The sequence below is a fragment of the Mytilus californianus genome, unplaced genomic scaffold (assembly GCF_021869535.1).
Source record: "Mytilus californianus isolate M0D057914Y unplaced genomic scaffold, xbMytCali1.0.p SCAF_2, whole genome shotgun sequence".
Classification (NCBI taxonomy): domain Eukaryota; kingdom Metazoa; phylum Mollusca; class Bivalvia; order Mytilida; family Mytilidae; genus Mytilus; species Mytilus californianus.
Genome location: NW_026262668.1, coordinates 113,160,375 through 113,178,505, shown reverse-complemented (window position 1 = coordinate 113,178,505; position 18,131 = coordinate 113,160,375). Strand labels below are relative to the sequence as shown.

The following is an 18,131-nucleotide window of genomic DNA, read 5'->3' as shown; positions in this document are numbered from 1 at the left end:
GCATATTATCTCCCTTATTACAGGCATAAGTATATACAAATTATATATTTTTTGGATACAGTGTGAATAAAGCTATTATATGAGACCGGAAGTGACATTTTCTAAACCGGAATTAGCCAATTATCTTCCTTTTTACAGGCAATAGTATATATAAACCATATATTTTTGGAATCCGTGTAAATAAAGCTATCATATGAGACCGGAAGTTGGCAATTATCTCCTTATTTCAGGCAAAAGTCTATAGAGACCATATGTTTATTGAATCAGTATGAAGAAACCTATGGTTGGACGCCAATAGTAGTTTTGAGTAAACCAGAAGTAGCTTCAATTATTTAGAAAATTGATGTGGAAAGACCTTCAATTGTTCTTTGAACAATTAGTTTTTAATTTTTTTTTTTCTTCTTCCGCCAAACCCTTTTCTTGCGGTATAAAGTTGTTTTGCAAGATGTCGTTAGATATACTGGATATTATATCGGACAGTTATTGAGCTTTTAAAACTCATCTTTTTAAGGCGAAGACTTGTTATTGTAAGAGTTATCTCCCCAAACACTGTTTTTCTTGTTAGTGTATCTCCTCTGTAACCAAAAAAGATAACGAACAAATTTTTATTCATATTTGTTGGTTACATCCTAAGAAATTTTTGGCTAATTTGGATGGAAGCGATCTGGTGAAATTTTATAGGAGTTATCTACCTTTATCAAATAAATTTGTCGTAAAGTTTTTGTTGCTCATAAACCGTAAGCCGTATAAACCTATAGTCTTTTTATTTGAGGTCCTTGAGTTCTAACATTAAAAATGAGGTCATGGTCAAAGGTCAAGTTCATGTTTTGAATTTTGTCTTTTGCTTGTTTTTGCATTTTCTCCGATATTTTTATTGTTATATATAAAAGAACTAGTGAAACATTTTTGTTATATTGTGATGAAGATATGATACATTTGGTCTGAATCAATCCAGTGACATCTTATTGGAGTTATTGCCCCTGAAATGTTTTAGTTTAAGGTAAATTTGATTATTATTTCAAATTGGTACATGATAAAGCCATAAGATCTTTTGCAAAATGTTGGGTGACATATGACCTTGAAAAATATCAACCGGACGTGACCTTGAGTGAACCGGAAGTAGTATTTTTTGCACTTATTTCATGTAAAAGTACATAGAAACCATATATTTTTTGAATGGTCATACATTAACCTATCATTTGAGACCAGCAGTGACATTTTCTAAACCGGAAGTAGCCAATTATCTCCCTTTTTACAGGCAAAAGTATATATAAACCATATACTTTAGGAATCAGTGTAAACAAAGCTATCATATGAGATCGGAAGTGACATTTTCTAAACCGGAAGTTGGCAATTATCTCCCTCATTTCAGGCAAAAGTATTTAGAAATCATAAATCTTTGAATCAGTATGAAGAAACATATGATTGGACGCCAATAGTAGCTTTGAGTAAACAAGTAGTAGCTTCTTATCAATTATTTAGAAAATTGATGTGGAAAGACCTTCAATTGTTCTTTGAACAATTGGTTTTTAATTGTTTATTGAAATATTTATATATTTAAATTGTAAAGAATTTCTGAATATACTATTTTGTCCAGTAAAATTATAGTTCCTCGAGCCATTTTAATTTTTTGCGAAATCAAACTGCTTATCGTTGAACATGTATTTGTTGAACATACAGTGTTCAAGCATGGTACCTCTATTTAACGGGTTAGCTTTCTTACTAATATTTTCTCCCATATTCTTTTGTTGATGTATATAATCTCATTGTAGGAAATTTACAATAAAATATGTTTAAAGTGACATACCCTGTCCATTGTAAATACTTCTATATCCGTGTGTGCTACTAGTAGTATTGTGCCGCTTGGAGTTTCATATACGCCTGAAACAGAAAATGCAAAGTTCTTAAACTAAGATTAAGAAAAAACGATAAATGTAGACAATATCTGCTTTTGTCTTATTATTCGCCAACCGTTTGATTGAAAACATTATTTACGGGTGAAAATTCAATGAAAATTATCTTGCCGTCCAAAACTTTATACTATTTTGACGTCACGAAAAGATAATATTTGTTTTTGTTTTTATCAAACGAAATAGTATTGATAATTATTCAAGAACAAACAGCGGTATATGTGTATGCCTCCGAAAAGAAAATGTAAGGGACATGTTTCAAAATACGTCTGTTTTAAAAGATGATTAAAATGTCACAAATTCATTGTACAATAAAAGATCTTCATAACTCAAAAAAGACAACTTGGTGAACAAAAGTAGCCAATACTTATTGACATAAAAAAGAATGGATAAATACACCATGTCAAGTAACTTTCACCGACAAGTTAGAATAAAAACCCCTGGAAAAAGTTTAAAAAAATGATAAACTGGATGAACAGCAATAACACCGGGGTACCTGACTTGGTATAGGTACTTTCCAACAGAAATGTTCGGTAAAACAAACTTCAAATTTTAGGTCACCAAAATCTCAAATTAGAACGAGTTGTCGTATTTCTTGTCTGTTTCTATAAATCTATAATTTATTCCTTAAAATGTCTTGCAATTTCAATGATGTGATTAAAATACCGAAAATAATCATCGCTGTCGTCATCTGGAACAAATGAAATTCCATCTTTTGACATTGCACCAATTTATTTTTCAATCGGCTATAGAAGAAAGTCAGAACTGCTACAACGTTCGACACAATGAATGTATATTATATGACTACATGTAATATATTGTAAAGTCTGGAGTTAGTAAATTATCGTAATTTGAGAGTAATTTATTGTAAATTCAGGAGTTAGTTAATTATCGTAATTTGAGACAAGTTTGAATAAATAGAGTAATTACCTCTTGATTTCATTCCAATGAACCTGTTTTCGACAATATCGATTCTACCTACTCCATGCTTACCTCTACAATAAAAAAAATGTTAAACCAATGTCCCTGGTTAGAGAGAGTTGTGCACTCATAAACATGTTTAACCGTGCCACATTCTACATGTGCCCGTCTCAAGCCAAATGCATGTAATTTAGTGGTTTTCGTTTGTTGCTGTCTATTATATTGTCCTTCGTTTATGTTTTTGATACTTTTTCGTTTTAATTGTTCCACATATTGTCATCTCGGAGCCAATTATAGATGACTATAGGGCATGAGTTTTGCTCATTATTGAAGGTTGTACGGCCTGTGACCTATAGTTGCGTAAATCCACGCCATTTGAAATCGTTTGATAGTTCTTCTAAATGCAGGAGTTAATTTATTAAAATAAAATGCCCAGTGAAAAAGTTGATGCTTGAACACTTTTAAGCTAGCAGACTTAAAATTTTTGCCGAATGTAAGACATTTCTTTCAGACTTTGAACTCATATACTCCGATTCCGCATGCAGACAATATTAGAATCTTTGTTCAAACATAAGAAAATATTGCAAAATATTTTAACATAAACGAGCCAAGTATGTATCGTGTTGTCTCCTCCCTTAATAAGTATAAAGTGTTTGTAGTTGACCGAACAAATGTGTCTCTATTCACTGGAATTTTGATCTCATTTATAAGGCAAATAATGAAGAGAAACGAATACCTTTAAATGCGTTTATGGGTATAATCTATGAGGGAAAATATTCAATAAACTAATAAAGTATATGTAGACAAACATCAGTTGTGAGAGTATATGTAATAAACCAAAATAATAAAAGTTGGGAAATATTCACTAAAAGCGGATACCGTGTTCCAGATGATACTTAAAAGTACTAAGATTACTCATTGACAGCCTACACATCTACTTGTCTAGTTTATATTTGTAACTATCATTTTAAGAAACAAATGTACATGTAAACATTATATTGTACAGAATGTTTCAGTATATTACACCAAATATCTTACCCTATTTTGTTAAGATAAGTGAAAAGTTCTAAAGGATCAGTCATTGATTCCTTTGTCTTCTGATTGGACACTTTTACTGGTATTCCTTAATGCATAAACAAAATATAATATGAAAAACTGCACAAAAATCAATCACATGATAGAGGTTTAAACAGGATATTTATACATAAATCATGTAATTTAGATTGTCTTTGAGAATTGTACTGTCTTGTACAGATTTCCATCAGATTTCCAATTTGGAATCGAATATGGAAGTTGTAGTTGAAGCCAAATCTTGTTATATTAATGCAGTCTACAGTCTTGTAGTTAACTACATGTATATTGATAGTTACCTTTATCTTACCTCCTATACAATTCTAGGAATATCAAAAGTTAAAAGCGAACTCGTGGAGACCCTGTATATTTGATATTGGGTAAGTATTTTAATACACTGTTAGTAGCAGTGTTACGTCTATTAAAAAACAACATGACGTTGAAAAATCTGAAACGTATCGCCCAGACAACATATAAAGAAATTGATGATAACGATTGAAAATTAACACGGAAAACACATTAAAATTGTTATTGTTGGTATATATTTTGAATAGACCAATGGAAGTAAGTTTTTAATATTGAAGACTTGATCACTTTAATAGGCCACTTGTATGAATTCCACATGTTAAGATAGTCGGTAAGATAAATTCAATACACAGTGTGCTAGTGACCTAATACGATATATATGACATTTACTAACCCCGTATATATCGTATTCGCTCGAACCCCCATATGAAATTTACTGACCCCGTATATAGTGTATTAGGTCACTAGCACACTGTGTAACTAATATCAATCAGTGCATTAACAAACTGGATACAATGATTTCAAATTATATAAATTATCGTCGTTGTTTCTTTTGTTTTTGCTCGTTTGTTTGCTTACTTATCAAATTTTATAACTTTTAATAATTTTATTTGCCGTTATACGACTCCTTATTGTCTGTTAAAGTTATTGAATTTAAAACTTCTAGTTGCATCACATTCTTATTAGGTCTTTCCACTTTTCTGTGGAAAGATAAGGTCTTTCCACTTTTCTGTGGAAAGACCTATTTATTTTCTTCTTCTTCCGCCACATTTTTGTCTTGCGGTGTATAGTGGTTTCGCAAGATGTCGCTTAGATTTTTTGCATATGATATCGAACAGTTATTGCACTTTTGAAACTGACCCTGTTTAACCGAACACTTTTTATTGTAAGAGTTTTCTCCTCAAACACAGTTTTTCTTGTTTGCGCATCTCCTTCGCAACTGTAAAAGATTACGACAAAATTAATTTTGATCGAAGCGGTCCGGAGACTCCATATCTGAGTTATTTCCCTTTCTGTATTTAAAATAAGTGAAATGTAATTGTAACTGGTGAATCATTAGTGATAGAGGCCTATGGTCTTTTGAATTGAGGTCCTTGGTCCACCAAAATGAAAATGGGGTCAAGGTCAAAGGTCAAGGTCAGATTCGAAATTTTTATTTTGGCTTAATATTGACTCATTTCCCTCACATAGTAGAGACTAAAGGTGATTTGATTTGAGGTACTTGCTTTATGACCTTGAAATTTAGTTCAAGGTCAAAGGTAAAATTGACGTTCTAGCTTTTGACCTTTGCTGTAGATTCATATTTATACATGATACAGCCTTGGGATCTTTTGCATTAGGTTAGTAGACATATGACCTTGAAAATGTCAACCAGAAGTGACCCTTTTTAAACCGGAAGTAGCAATTTATCCCCCTTATTTAAAGCAAAAGTATATAGAAACTATATATTTTTTTAATCATAGTAATGTAAGCTATTATTTGACACCGGACGTGACTTTGATTTAACCGGAAGTTGCTTATTATCTCATTTAGTTGAAGAAAAAAGTGCCTCACACATTGTATTTTCAAAATCAGTGTGTGATAAGCTATCATTTGAGCCCAGACATAGTGTTTTTTATCAAAATTTTCTCATCTTAAGTGAATTTGAGTGGAAAGACCTTCAATTGTTCTCTGAACAATTGGTTTTTAATTCTTTTTAGCTTCGTTCAAATTATTGCCAAAAAGTAATCACTTTTTCATAAGATACTTAAGCAAAACCATTAATACAGTTGGGGAAAAACTAATCAAGATATCTATAAAAATTAACATCAAACTGATGTCAACTTCCTGTCAATAAGCTGTAGAAATGTGATTACAGACTAGAATTGTGATTAACGTAAGCAATTATTTATAGTCTCGGTGACTAATTACTGCACGATTCACAATTTTGATCCTGCATATTATTCCGACTTAACACTCTGAAGAACTTAAATTATTTTCGGCATCCATAACATATTATCATTTAGTGTAAAACATCCGAACAAGTTATGGTAATATATCATTTAGTGTAAAACATCCGAACAAGTTATAGTAGTAGATCATTTAGTGTATAACATCCGAACAAGTTATAGTAATAGATCATTTAGTGTAATACATCCGAACAAGTTATAGTAATAGAAATTTTAGTGTAAAACATCCGAACAAGTTATGGTAATATATCATTTAGTGGAATACATCCGAACAAGTTATGGTAATATATCATTAGTGTAATACATCCAAACAAAGTTATGGTAATATATCATTTAGTGTAATACATCCGAACAAATTATAGTAATAGATCATTTAGTGTAAAACATCCGAACAAGTTATAGTAATAGATCATTTAGTGTAAGACATCCGAACAAGTTATAGTAATAGAAATTTTAGTGTAATACATCCGACCAAGTTATAGTAATAGAAATTTTAGTGAAAAACATCCGAACAAGTTATGGTAATATATCATCTAGTGTAGTACATCCGAACAAGTTATGGTAATATATCATTTAGTGTAATACATCCCAACAAGTTATGGTAATATATCATTTAGTGTAATACATCCGAACAAGTTATAGTAATAGATTATTCGGTGTAAAACATCCGAACAAGTTATAGTAATAGATCATTTAGTGTAAAACATCCGAACAAGTTATAGTAATAGATCATTTAGTGTAAAACATCTGAACAAGTTATAGTACTTTAGTAATAGAAATGTTAGTGTAATACATCCGAACAAGTTATAGTAATAGTAGATCATTTTGGTACAAAAAAAAATATAAATGATAATGCACTTAAAACATAATAATAAAATTGAGAATGGAAATGGGGTATATGTCAGAGAGACAACAACCCGACCAAAGAGCAGACAACAGCCGAAGTCCACCAATGGGTCTTCAACGCAGCGAGAAAATCCCGCAGCTGGTCCCTTAATAAAATTGTGTACTAGTTCAGTGAAAATGGACGTCATACTAAAATCCAAATCATATAAATGAATAGTACATATGCAGCTAAGTGTGATTTATATCTATAAATAGGAAAGTAAAAGTTATCTATCATGAAGCTACTATGAGCTGTTGACCGTTTAGAGATATATGTCACAGACAGACACAATTTCATTTTTTTTACCGTTAACGCCTTTACACGGATTTAGAGTTATATCTGAATTTGTACTTGTCGAAAGCCGCCAGTGGAGCAGGAAATGCTCACATCAAGAACGTCTGAATTCAGTCGCGTATTTTAGCAGTTCCTGTTTCTCAATTGTTAGTTTTGTTTAGAAAGTTTTGTAGATAATTGTTTGTCTTGTTCCTGTTGTATCTACCGTCTTATTTCTTTTGTTCATGGTTTTTGTATGTTCTTTTCGATATTCATTTCCACTAACCACCTACTATGCATGAATATACTTTTTATCAAAAGAAGATTGCCTTTACCGTTTTCGAAATCTATGGTAAGAACATCTGCTTCATCTGGAGATTTTTCAGGGTCTGTTGTCATTTGATACATATCTTTTGGAGGCTCTGTATTAGGGTTTTCTAAAACGCCAGACTCATAGCTGTAATAATTGAATGACAAAAAATGTTAGTTCGCATTATAAGCTGTTTGATAGCTTTTCAGTTTTACGTTATAGATCAATTAATATGACTAGGAAAAATTATTCTCTTTAATCCTTTAACTCATTTCAAGCAGACTTTTGAAATCAACATACATGTACTGTCCAATTTTACAATAAACAGCTTTGTTCTTAGGCATGTTTGAGGATGAAGCCAGAAAACGACTTAAACGCAGAAAATTCAGTATGTTTTACTTTAATTTACCATAATACACACCAACTTTGCTATCTGTACAATATCTGAAGGAAGCATGCATTTACATGTGATTGTTTATAGAATTGCACATAATAATACCTGCTGTCGTTGCAGGTTGTTTCATTATTGTGATTTTACTATTTACCTTATATGCATTAAATTTGCATCCATACTCCATGGTGCTTTGGGGTTAACCGGGAGTGAAATATCGTGAAGCTGGAAGAAAAACCAAAAAGACTCTTTTACAGTATTCGACAAGTTTTTTCTTTAAACAGTACTAATACAGTAGCATTTCTAACCTGCAATTAATCCTGCATTCATCGACTTAAGATTTTTTTGTCCACTTGATATCTTCTGCTTATTTTTTTCACTGTTACACCGATTCTACACAGTTGATCAATGAAAAAGTTCATGAATTTTTCAAATAGCAAAGAAAGATAAGACGGAAGCATGATAATTTCATTCGTTTTAAGCAAAATGTGTTTGATTTTTTAGTAAAATGGTTGGGATTTTAAAAATCATGTTTAGACTACTTTGCAGATATACTATCAAAGCTGTGGAATCGAACACATATAATTCACTTGCGAACACAAATAAGTATTGCGTGCAAAGCTTTCTAATGATACACCATGCTCCTTGCAAAGTCCATTATTTGCTTAGGGAAAGCGCCCCCCCCCCCAAAAAAAAAGTATTATTATAAAAATCAAAATTAAAAAAATTAAAACAAATCAAAAATAAAATAGAAGGTGCTTATGGCATTATATGGTTAAGATTTTGAGAAAGTTTCAATACAGTTTAGTAAGGGGTTTATGATGAGATGCTGATACAATAACAGTACACTCCTCCACAGTTAAAGCAATGGAAAAGTTAACTGTTTGCTAAGGAATACCCCCAAAATAATTCAGATAAAAAACAGAAGATAAACAATGGCATTAAATGGTGAAGATTCTGAGAAAGTTGCAATAACTACTAATAAGGTGTTTAGGATAAGTTGAGGATACAAAACGGTATTTTTCACAAGAAGTTAATAAGACTGAAATCATAAAATGCGAATTTAAGTACAACTTCACTAGAGTAACCTTGTGATTAAAAACGAGGAGTTATATGGTTTACAGTGAGACAACTACTCACAAAACTCGCAGTAAAACATTTTTTTGTGTTACCGTTTAATATTTGCACAGCTTTGATTGTGAGGACGTATAAGAATATATTTAACAAATATAAAACGGTTCACTTAATTTTCATGATAATAGCGGTTAAAAATCTCTTTTCGGTTAATAACAACTTACTTTTGCATATTCAAATAAGTCTTTTCGTCCTTTGAATCTCGTGAAAAACTCCGGCATTCTCCATGGAGAAATAACCTAAAATTAAATAAAGAACTAATTATACTTTAAAACCCGACCTTCAAATAATACATTCTTATTTTTTATATGTAATGTAATGTTAATTCAGTAAATAAAGAGTTGAACATATGCTTTGTTGATTGATTGATAGATTCCTTACGTCCAAATGCAAAATTAGTACGAATATCATGATTACATGTATGTATTTTAGCCCCCCCCCCCTTTTCTTTTTTGCTAGAGCGACAAACCGAATCAGCTTTAATATGCCATACTTTACATGATACATGTAATCTCACCCTACTAGTACACATACTTCTGACTCCCGGGCTAACCAGTCTTTGCCTTAACTCTGAATGTTGTCTGCAAGGCGGAAAACAAACAAAGTTTTATACTTGTTGTAACTCGACTGGGGAAAGTTCCAACGACCTTCATTCGTCTACGCAATTACGTTTTCAGGAGACGAACGAAGTTTAACAATTTTGTAAAAACACACTTGAGAATGCAAATGGAACTTATTACAATAATTATTGAAATTAAGGTTGATCATATAGACAGCAATTGACTGCTGATTGATTATATTTTTATCGTTCATGTACTGTTTGTAAAAATACCTAAGTGGTTTGCAAAACAGTTTTCAATGTTATAGGTGTACATGTTATGAGGTGGCTAAACATAATTAAAAATACATACATTCTATCACGCAGACAGGCAGAAGAAGAACTAATTTCATTGTATTTGTTACACTCGCAATGTCAAAACCAAAAAGTTGAGACCTGCCTCAATTTGAATATTAAGGAACCAGAATAATATGATTAAAAATAGCTCAACAATTGTTCATATTTTCGCTGATTTAAAATGTTATTCGGCGCTAATAATCTCTACCAAGTATTCATTGACGTCAAAACTGTCAGGCAACTTCTTATAGTTATTAATAAGCCCTTAAATGACAAATTTTCCCATTTTTTTTCATTTTTGCCTTTTATCTTGAAAACTATAATAGATAGAGAGAAACTTTAAGTTTCAAAAATGATCAGCAAGACAGGATCTACGAATAAGTATGCATGATCGAAATCGTCAGTCGACTCCTAATTAGAGTTATTGCCTATTGATGACGATTTTTCCCATTTTTTTGCGAATTTTGCCTTATATTTGAAAAATTATAATAGAGAGATAGAAACTTAAATAAGAAAAAATGATTAGCAAGACAAGATCTACATTTAAGACAACATGGGGGAAATTTTCCGATGACGATTTTTACCATTTGTTTCGCGTTTTGCCTTATATGAGAAAAATTATAATAAATACATAGAAACTTTAAATAACAAAAAATGATCAGCAAGGCAAGATCCACAAACAAGTCAAATTTTGCCGATATAGTTAGTAGACTGTCACTCTTCATAGGAGTGACTGCCCTAAAATGATGATTTTTTTTACCCTCTTTTGTGTTTAGAGCAAAAACTAAAGAAGATAGAGAGAAACTAAACAAACAAAATGATCAGCAATACAAGGTCAACAAAAAGAAATTTTTGTCATGAATTCTATTCTTGTCTAGAGTGTTGGAGAGAATCATCTGTTGATTATGCACATAGACCTAAAGCATGTAAGCGAAGTTTTAATTCTGTTTAAATTGTCTGAATTAAATCATCAATCACACTTTTTTGTATGTTGTAAGAAATATAAACTGTACATGTAGACATTATGGTAGACATTTATTTTACGACCTGAAGATATTACACAAGTGCGGGTTGAACACCTTTGATTTTTATACGCCCGTCAAATTTTTGACGGGACGTATTATGGTATACAAATGTCCGGCGTCCGTCCGTCTGTCTGTCCGTCTGTCCGTCTGTCCGTCTGCCTGTCCGTCTGTCCGTCTGTCTGTCAGGCGTAAACATGTCGCACCGTAACTTGAGAATGACTTATCCAAATTTCATGAAACTTAACATAGTTGTTTCTTATTATGGTCATACGATCTGTATACTTTTTGGTGAAAATAAGATTAAAACTTTTTGAGTTACGGGACTTAGTAACTAAAACAGGTGTGTGTTTTTTTTTCACATGTCGCGCCGTATCTAAAAAACAATTTATGATTATTGCTTAAAACTTTACACACTTCTTAGTTATATTAATCTTAAGATCTGTATACTTTTTGGTGATGATTCAAAATTTTATTTTAGAGATATTGAGTATTTTGTTAAAAAAGGGGGAGGGGTTTTTCACATGTCGCGCCGTATCTCAAAAACGATTTATGATTATTGCTTAAAACTTTACACACTTCTTAGTTATATTAACCTTAAGATTTGTATACTTTTTGGTGATGATTCAAAATTTTATTTTTGAGTTATTGAGTATTTTGTAAAAAAAAGGGGGAGGGGTTTTTCACATGTCGTGTCGTATCTCAAAAACGATTTATGATTATTGCTTAAAATTTTACACACTTCTTAGTTATATTAATCTTAAGATCTGTATACTTTTTGGTTTTGATTCAAAATTTAATTTTAGAGATATTGAGTTTTTTGTAAAAAAAGGGGGTTTTCGCATGTCACCCCGTATGTCAGAAACTATTTATGCTTATTGCATAAAAATTCACACACAAGACGACGGGCGTATCATGCGCTCATGGCGCAGCTGTTTATTTACCTTTATGGAAGGATGTAATGCATAAGCTGCTAATTCAAATCGGATTTGATCATTTCCTTTTCCAGTTGCACCATGAGAAATGTATTGAGCTCCTTCTTCATTGGCTATCTTAATCATTGCTCTGTCGTGAAAATATTTGAGTGAAAATACAATTGATTCTTTTGTACATAAAATTAAATTTAAATTTTATTTCAGAAACAAATGAACAAATGTTAACGTAACGTAGAAATGACTGGATACACTTATCTGAAGACCTTTTCAGTGTTCCAACGCTTTTTCGTGATTGTCATGAACGTTTGATATATACTTCTGTAGCAAATGTATCCATTAAATAAGACTAAATTAAAAACTATTAACGATACAGAACAATATAGAACAATATAGAAATTAATTCTTACTTTGCAATGCATGGTCTAGCTAAAGCGGTACCAAGGAGATAGCGATCTTCATAAGTTACATTGCCTTGTATACCAGGCCAGATAAAATCTGTTACAAATTCACGGCTGACATCAGCAACAACCATCTAGGAAGGGAAATGCATATTACAACGTTGGCATATACAACATGATACAATCATTTTTTTTTTTTTTTATTTTTCTGAGTATTTTTTTATAAACATTATCAGTAACCACTTTCCTCTACTAGATTCTGATGGATCCAAAGTCAAAATAAATGACAAAGTGAATAGTTTTCGTTCCTTACTGTAAATTAGACTTTAAAGTAAAAAAAGTCCTACTAGCTCCATTTTATGCAGTAAAACTACGAGTTTGTAGAATATCAAAATAAGGAGATGACGCCTAGGACGATGAGGATGTAAACAACTATATAGCTCAACGTACGGCCTTCAACAATGAGCAAACCCCGTACCGTATAGTCAGCTATATAAGGGGTGACAAAATGTGAAACAAAATTATCATTACAATAACAACTTTATCATTAAGGTATAGAACTTTTAATTCGGATCCTGTCCGAAAGAACGTAGATGAAAGTAGTATACATATTTTAAACAAAATAGTTCCTACGCATAGCTGAAACTTTGTAGATATTAAGTACTTTTGTAACAATTGAAAGCTTAGGGACTTGGGACTACTGTCGAATCTTTGTTGAATTAAAGTTTAAATTGAAAAACAAAAACAAAATATGAAATTGAAATAGAAAGGCGATTTGTGTCTGTTTCTAAGATCAAAAGTACCTGTTTTTGTTCTATCAAACCTCCGACAACTAGTGTTCTCTATATGCAATTAAAGGTTCAAAATGTATATGTTTGACATGAACTTTGTTTAAAATAAAGACAAAATAGCTATGAAAGCATGATATGGCAGAATTTAACATAGAAAGCAATGGGTCCATGAATTCGTGGTTTTATTCCAATTAAGGGTGTCAATATCATCAATTGTGAAAACTTTATATAAAAAATACGGAGAATTATTTTAGAAATATGAATTCACTTATCTTGTACAAATTAAATGACTAAGGGAATATTTTAAATCCGGTTTATACAGTAATACTTTATCAAAGCAAACATATTAAGGAAATTCAATTTCAATTTTGCACTCTATTTGTTTATTTTTAATTACTAAACTAGGATATAAGTATACTATCTTTATATCATCTTTACTTTTGTCACTGATTTTTCATTGAATAGGATTTTAGGATAATATATAGATCGTATGTTATTTATTTTTAATGGAATTATAGGCATAACGTCATTCCTTGAATTTGATTCCTATTTTAGTTCTTATTTTTTGCTTATATCACGAAATGTATATAAATTTTACCCAGAAGGTGATCAATAAATTATATTGAAATTGAATTTTTTGCTGTTGAATATCTTTCTTGGGTGATCTTAAAACCTTTTGAAAAGTTAGTTGAACAAAGTGACGCTACTAGATAAATGTCAATACATTCCCCCCATAAGTTTGTCATGGTAATTTAGTATCGTTTCACCTTGAGGGATACTTTATCATATGTATCGGTTAAAGTTTGTCAATGGCCAATACATGTACTATTTTACTTTTACTCATTGACGTCACTGAATTTGCAATGAATTAAGAATACAATAATTTACTAATAGATCATTGTTCCTGTACGACAGCCATTGACACCTTATAAAAATCTGTAATCAGGAAACAGTAATGAAAATCCAATATGAATTAAAGAACCGTCTTTATCTTATGAACTCTTGGTTCATTATTTGATACATTCAACAACCATTGAGATGAATAACAGCCCTAAAATAACCATGTTTCCTTTAAGAAATTGATAATGTTCTAGTAATCAATGATTTGTATGTCTCATATACGTACTCTTCTGACATCAGACTCGGACTTCTCTTGAACTGAATTTTAATGTGCGTATTGTTATGCGTTTACTTTTCTACATTGGCTAGAGGTATAGGGGGAGGGTTGAGATCTCATAAACATGTTTAACCCCGTCGCATTTTTGCGCCGGTCCCAAGTCAGGAGCCTCTAGCCTTTGTTAGTCTTGTATTATTTTTAATTTTAGTTTCTTGTGTACAATTTGGAGTTTAGTATGGCGTTCATTATCACTGAACTAGTATATATATTTGTTTAGGGGCCAGCTGAAGGACGCCTCCGGGTGCGGGAATTTCTCGCTGCATTGAAGACCTGTTGGTGACCTTCTGCTGTTGTCTGTTCTATGGTCGGGTTGTTGTCTCTTTGACACATTCCCCATTTCCATTCTCAATTTTATCTATATCTTTTCTTTTCTCATTCAAAAAAATTGAGCACTATTCAAACATTATTTTATTTGTATATCCGAAGTACAATCTTGAATGGTTAAGTGAATAAAATATAAGTACCTTTTTTGCTCCAAGTTTTTTTGCCTTTTCCTTGGCTGCTTCAAAGTCTTCTTCCTGACCAACATCTGCCTATAGAATACAAGTAAATCATTTAGTTAGCACCATTTTATTTCTAAAATGTTTAAAGTTTAAATATGTTGTTCTGCTCTGTATGCGCACATTGATGTTTGTCTAGATTTTTCTCTACGTTACTTTCAGTTACTAAAGGCGACATTATGGATAATCACTAGACAAATTAATATTAAAATTGTTTAACATGTTTTTTTTTTTTTTTTCAATATTTACATGTTGATTTCTTGTGATGTCTGAGTTTTCACAAAAATAAAGAATGAGCCAAAAGAGATTCCACATTACAGACGGTCCGATTTTCCTTTTGTCTAATAATGCTTTGTTGATCTTTGCCTCGTACATGTAAAAAACGGTGTACAGTTGGTACCCATTATAAATTGTATTGTCTCGGCACCCATTAGACCTTGTGTTGTCTCGGCACCCATTAGAACTTGTATTGTCTCGGAACCCATTAGACCTTATGTTGTCTCGGCACCCATGAGACCTTATGTTGTCTCTTAGGATTGTTAAAATTTCATTTCTACAAGTAATACAAATAAAACTGAGAATGGAAATGGGGAATGTGTCAAAGATACAACAACCCGACCAAAGAGCAGAAAACAGCCCAAGGCCACCAATGGGTCTTCAATACAGCGAGAAAATCCCGCACCCGGAGGCGGGCATCAGCTGGCCCCTAAACAAAAATGTGTACTAGTTCAGTGAAAATGGACACCACACTAAACTCCGAAACATATAAATGAACTAAAATTTAAAAAGGACAACACTTGTAAAGGTATGAGTCTGCGCTATGCGCATGACGATGCAACAGTAACATATCCACATCCGCTAATTTCGAGGCAATTTATCTGAAGAGCATATAATCTTTAATTGCCAACACTTTTTGAAAAAAAAGTCATTCTAGATTAAAAAAATACATAAGATGCCATCATAACTTGAAACAAATTTTCATAAACCTTAGCTTTTAAATGGATTTCATATCGAATCTAATTTGTGAAAAAGATAGACTTTTCACGGTGAAACAAATTGAAAACGTAACAAAATCGGAAAAGAATTACATATGTAAAATGTTAGGGTAATGCACCTTTAATCGCGTACGGCTGGGAAACCGAAATAACCACATACACTAATCTTCTGTACAAAACAAACAGATTTGTAGTTAAAAATCAAGGCTGCATTTTAATTCAATATGCCACTTTTACCCCTTGCGTTCCTTTAAATGAGAGGGAGTTGGCATTAAATCAAGTGATATACCTTTGATTTGTCTTTGAATAATAATGTATAACAAGATATGATAATCGCATGGAACGAATGTACAACACCATATTCGTGTCGTTGTCGCCAAATTAAAAAAAGGAAAACAGCAAATTTTATTGTACATGCAGGGTTATTCCATCTGTTTAATTTATTATGTCAACAAAGTGTAAAGCCTGAAGAAAAGTATAGAAATGTATCAATGTACACTACTTACACAGAACGCGATAACGTCGTAGCCTTCTTCAATGAGCCAAACTAGTATACAAGAAGTATCCAATCCTCCACTATAGGCCAAAATAACACGCTTGCTTTCACTTGTCATTCTATTGGTTTGCCTAAATAGATAAGCATTTTATTTCTTTATTTAAAATAAAAAAACATAATGTGGATGTACAGCTTAAAAATTACCATGCAGAGCGTTGTTCTCTTTGTTAGCAAGTGTAAAATCGTCGTTCAGTTTATTTAGTACACTACCAAGAATTTATATATATGTTTATTGTACGACTTTGCCCCCAGCAGAGCTATAGAAAAACAGTACATTAACGGGTGTTACACGGACACTTTTTAGATGATACACGGACACTTTTTAGTTGTTACACGGACACTTTTTATGAATAGAATCACTCGTGCATGATCAGTGAGTTCAAGGGCACTTTAAATTTCAATTAGATTTGAACTCTTTGTTTCACCGACATATTTCCTGTCTTTTTTATTAAAATATTTACGTTGGTATCAATAACTATATTTTTTTCAAACAATTCCAGTATTTTACTATTCATATCAGTACACTAAGGGATTGACCATTTAACTTCAAAAGGGGGGTTATGGTTTTTTCCTAAAAAAAATAGTCTGATCCCCAATTTTATGAGAAAAAATATATTGTGGTCAAGCAGATGACAAAATAATGTTCTGATTCCTGATTTTCCGAATACCGTTTATAATAGTGCTAATTTTGAAAAAAAATATTTGGATGATAGCGTTGAAAAACTAAATAAATTTCTTACTCAGAAGAAAACATACCCCCTTTTGAAGCTAAATGGTCGGTCCGTAAATGTAATTTTTTTCTTGAATATATGGATATGAATAGTAACTATTTTCTTCAATATATGGACATGAATAGTATTCTGGACAATGCTGAAAGTAGAGAAATGCTGGTACCGACGTTCATATTTCAATAAAAAAGACAGGAAATATATATAAAAAAAATCAAATCTAATCAAAAGATAAAATCCCTATCAACTCACCAATGCACGATTGATCCTATAAATAAAAAGTGTCCGTGTAATACATGTTCAAATAGGCAGAAAATCTTGAAGAAAATCATTCAACTTATGTCACCAATTTTGGACGGTAAGCTGCGATTGGATTATATTGTGACACGTGTTTAATCATGATCAACACTATTAGAGACATATAAAAACCTATCAGCATGAATTTTTTTTTTAAATCCAAAATATATGCCTATATATATCTAATAGCAAGACAAAATCCATTATTTCATAACATTTCATTTACTAATAAAATAGGAAATTCATTCTTTTTATACATTTATTTTGATATTGAATACATATATATTGAATTCCTAAATATTGAATTTATATATTTGGGAGCAAACGTACGATTTTAAGTATTTTTTAAAGGGGAATGGAATGGCACATCCTGCATTTTTTCAACAAAAAAAAGGATCAAGCCTGTTCAGATAAATTTATTTTAACCCCCCCCCCCCCCCCCACCTTTTCCGTTTTTCCCCAAATAAAAATCAAATGTTAGCTTGCTTACCTCTGAAATCTTTTTCATATCATACATTACTTACTTGACTTGCGCAGCTGCATTTTAAAAGTCTCAAATGTGTACGACATTCATCTTTTACTTGACATGGTTCTTTTTTTTATAAAGTTATTAGATTCTTGAATTTCTTGAGGAAAAACTCTCGGCTCAAGGGAAGTGAAAAAAAAGTTTGTTTAAACTGTAACTT

The 18,131-nt window shown here is 31.7% G+C and overlaps 1 protein-coding gene across 5 annotated transcripts in view; it reads right to left on the bottom strand.

The window, feature by feature from the left end:
• The window catches only part of LOC127730761 (argininosuccinate synthase-like), a 35,834-nt gene that overhangs the window by 4,971 nt on the left and 12,732 nt on the right, over positions 1 to 18,131 (bottom strand). For all 5 annotated transcript variants that reach the window (XM_052239304.1, XM_052239307.1, XM_052239306.1 and 2 more), the window contains exons 2-11: positions 16,371 to 16,491; positions 14,834 to 14,902; positions 12,411 to 12,535; positions 12,013 to 12,133; positions 9,316 to 9,390; positions 8,172 to 8,242; positions 7,652 to 7,773; positions 3,870 to 3,954; positions 2,841 to 2,905; positions 1,808 to 1,881 (exon numbers count right to left, since the gene is read on the bottom strand). In XM_052239304.1, the coding sequence (XP_052095264.1) occupies positions 1,808 to 1,881; positions 2,841 to 2,905; positions 3,870 to 3,954; positions 7,652 to 7,773; positions 8,172 to 8,242; positions 9,316 to 9,390; positions 12,013 to 12,133; positions 12,411 to 12,535; positions 14,834 to 14,902; positions 16,371 to 16,491 (928 nt within the window). The remainder of the gene's footprint in view (positions 1 to 1,807; positions 1,882 to 2,840; positions 2,906 to 3,869; positions 3,955 to 7,651; positions 7,774 to 8,171; positions 8,243 to 9,315; positions 9,391 to 12,012; positions 12,134 to 12,410; positions 12,536 to 14,833; positions 14,903 to 16,370; positions 16,492 to 18,131) is intronic.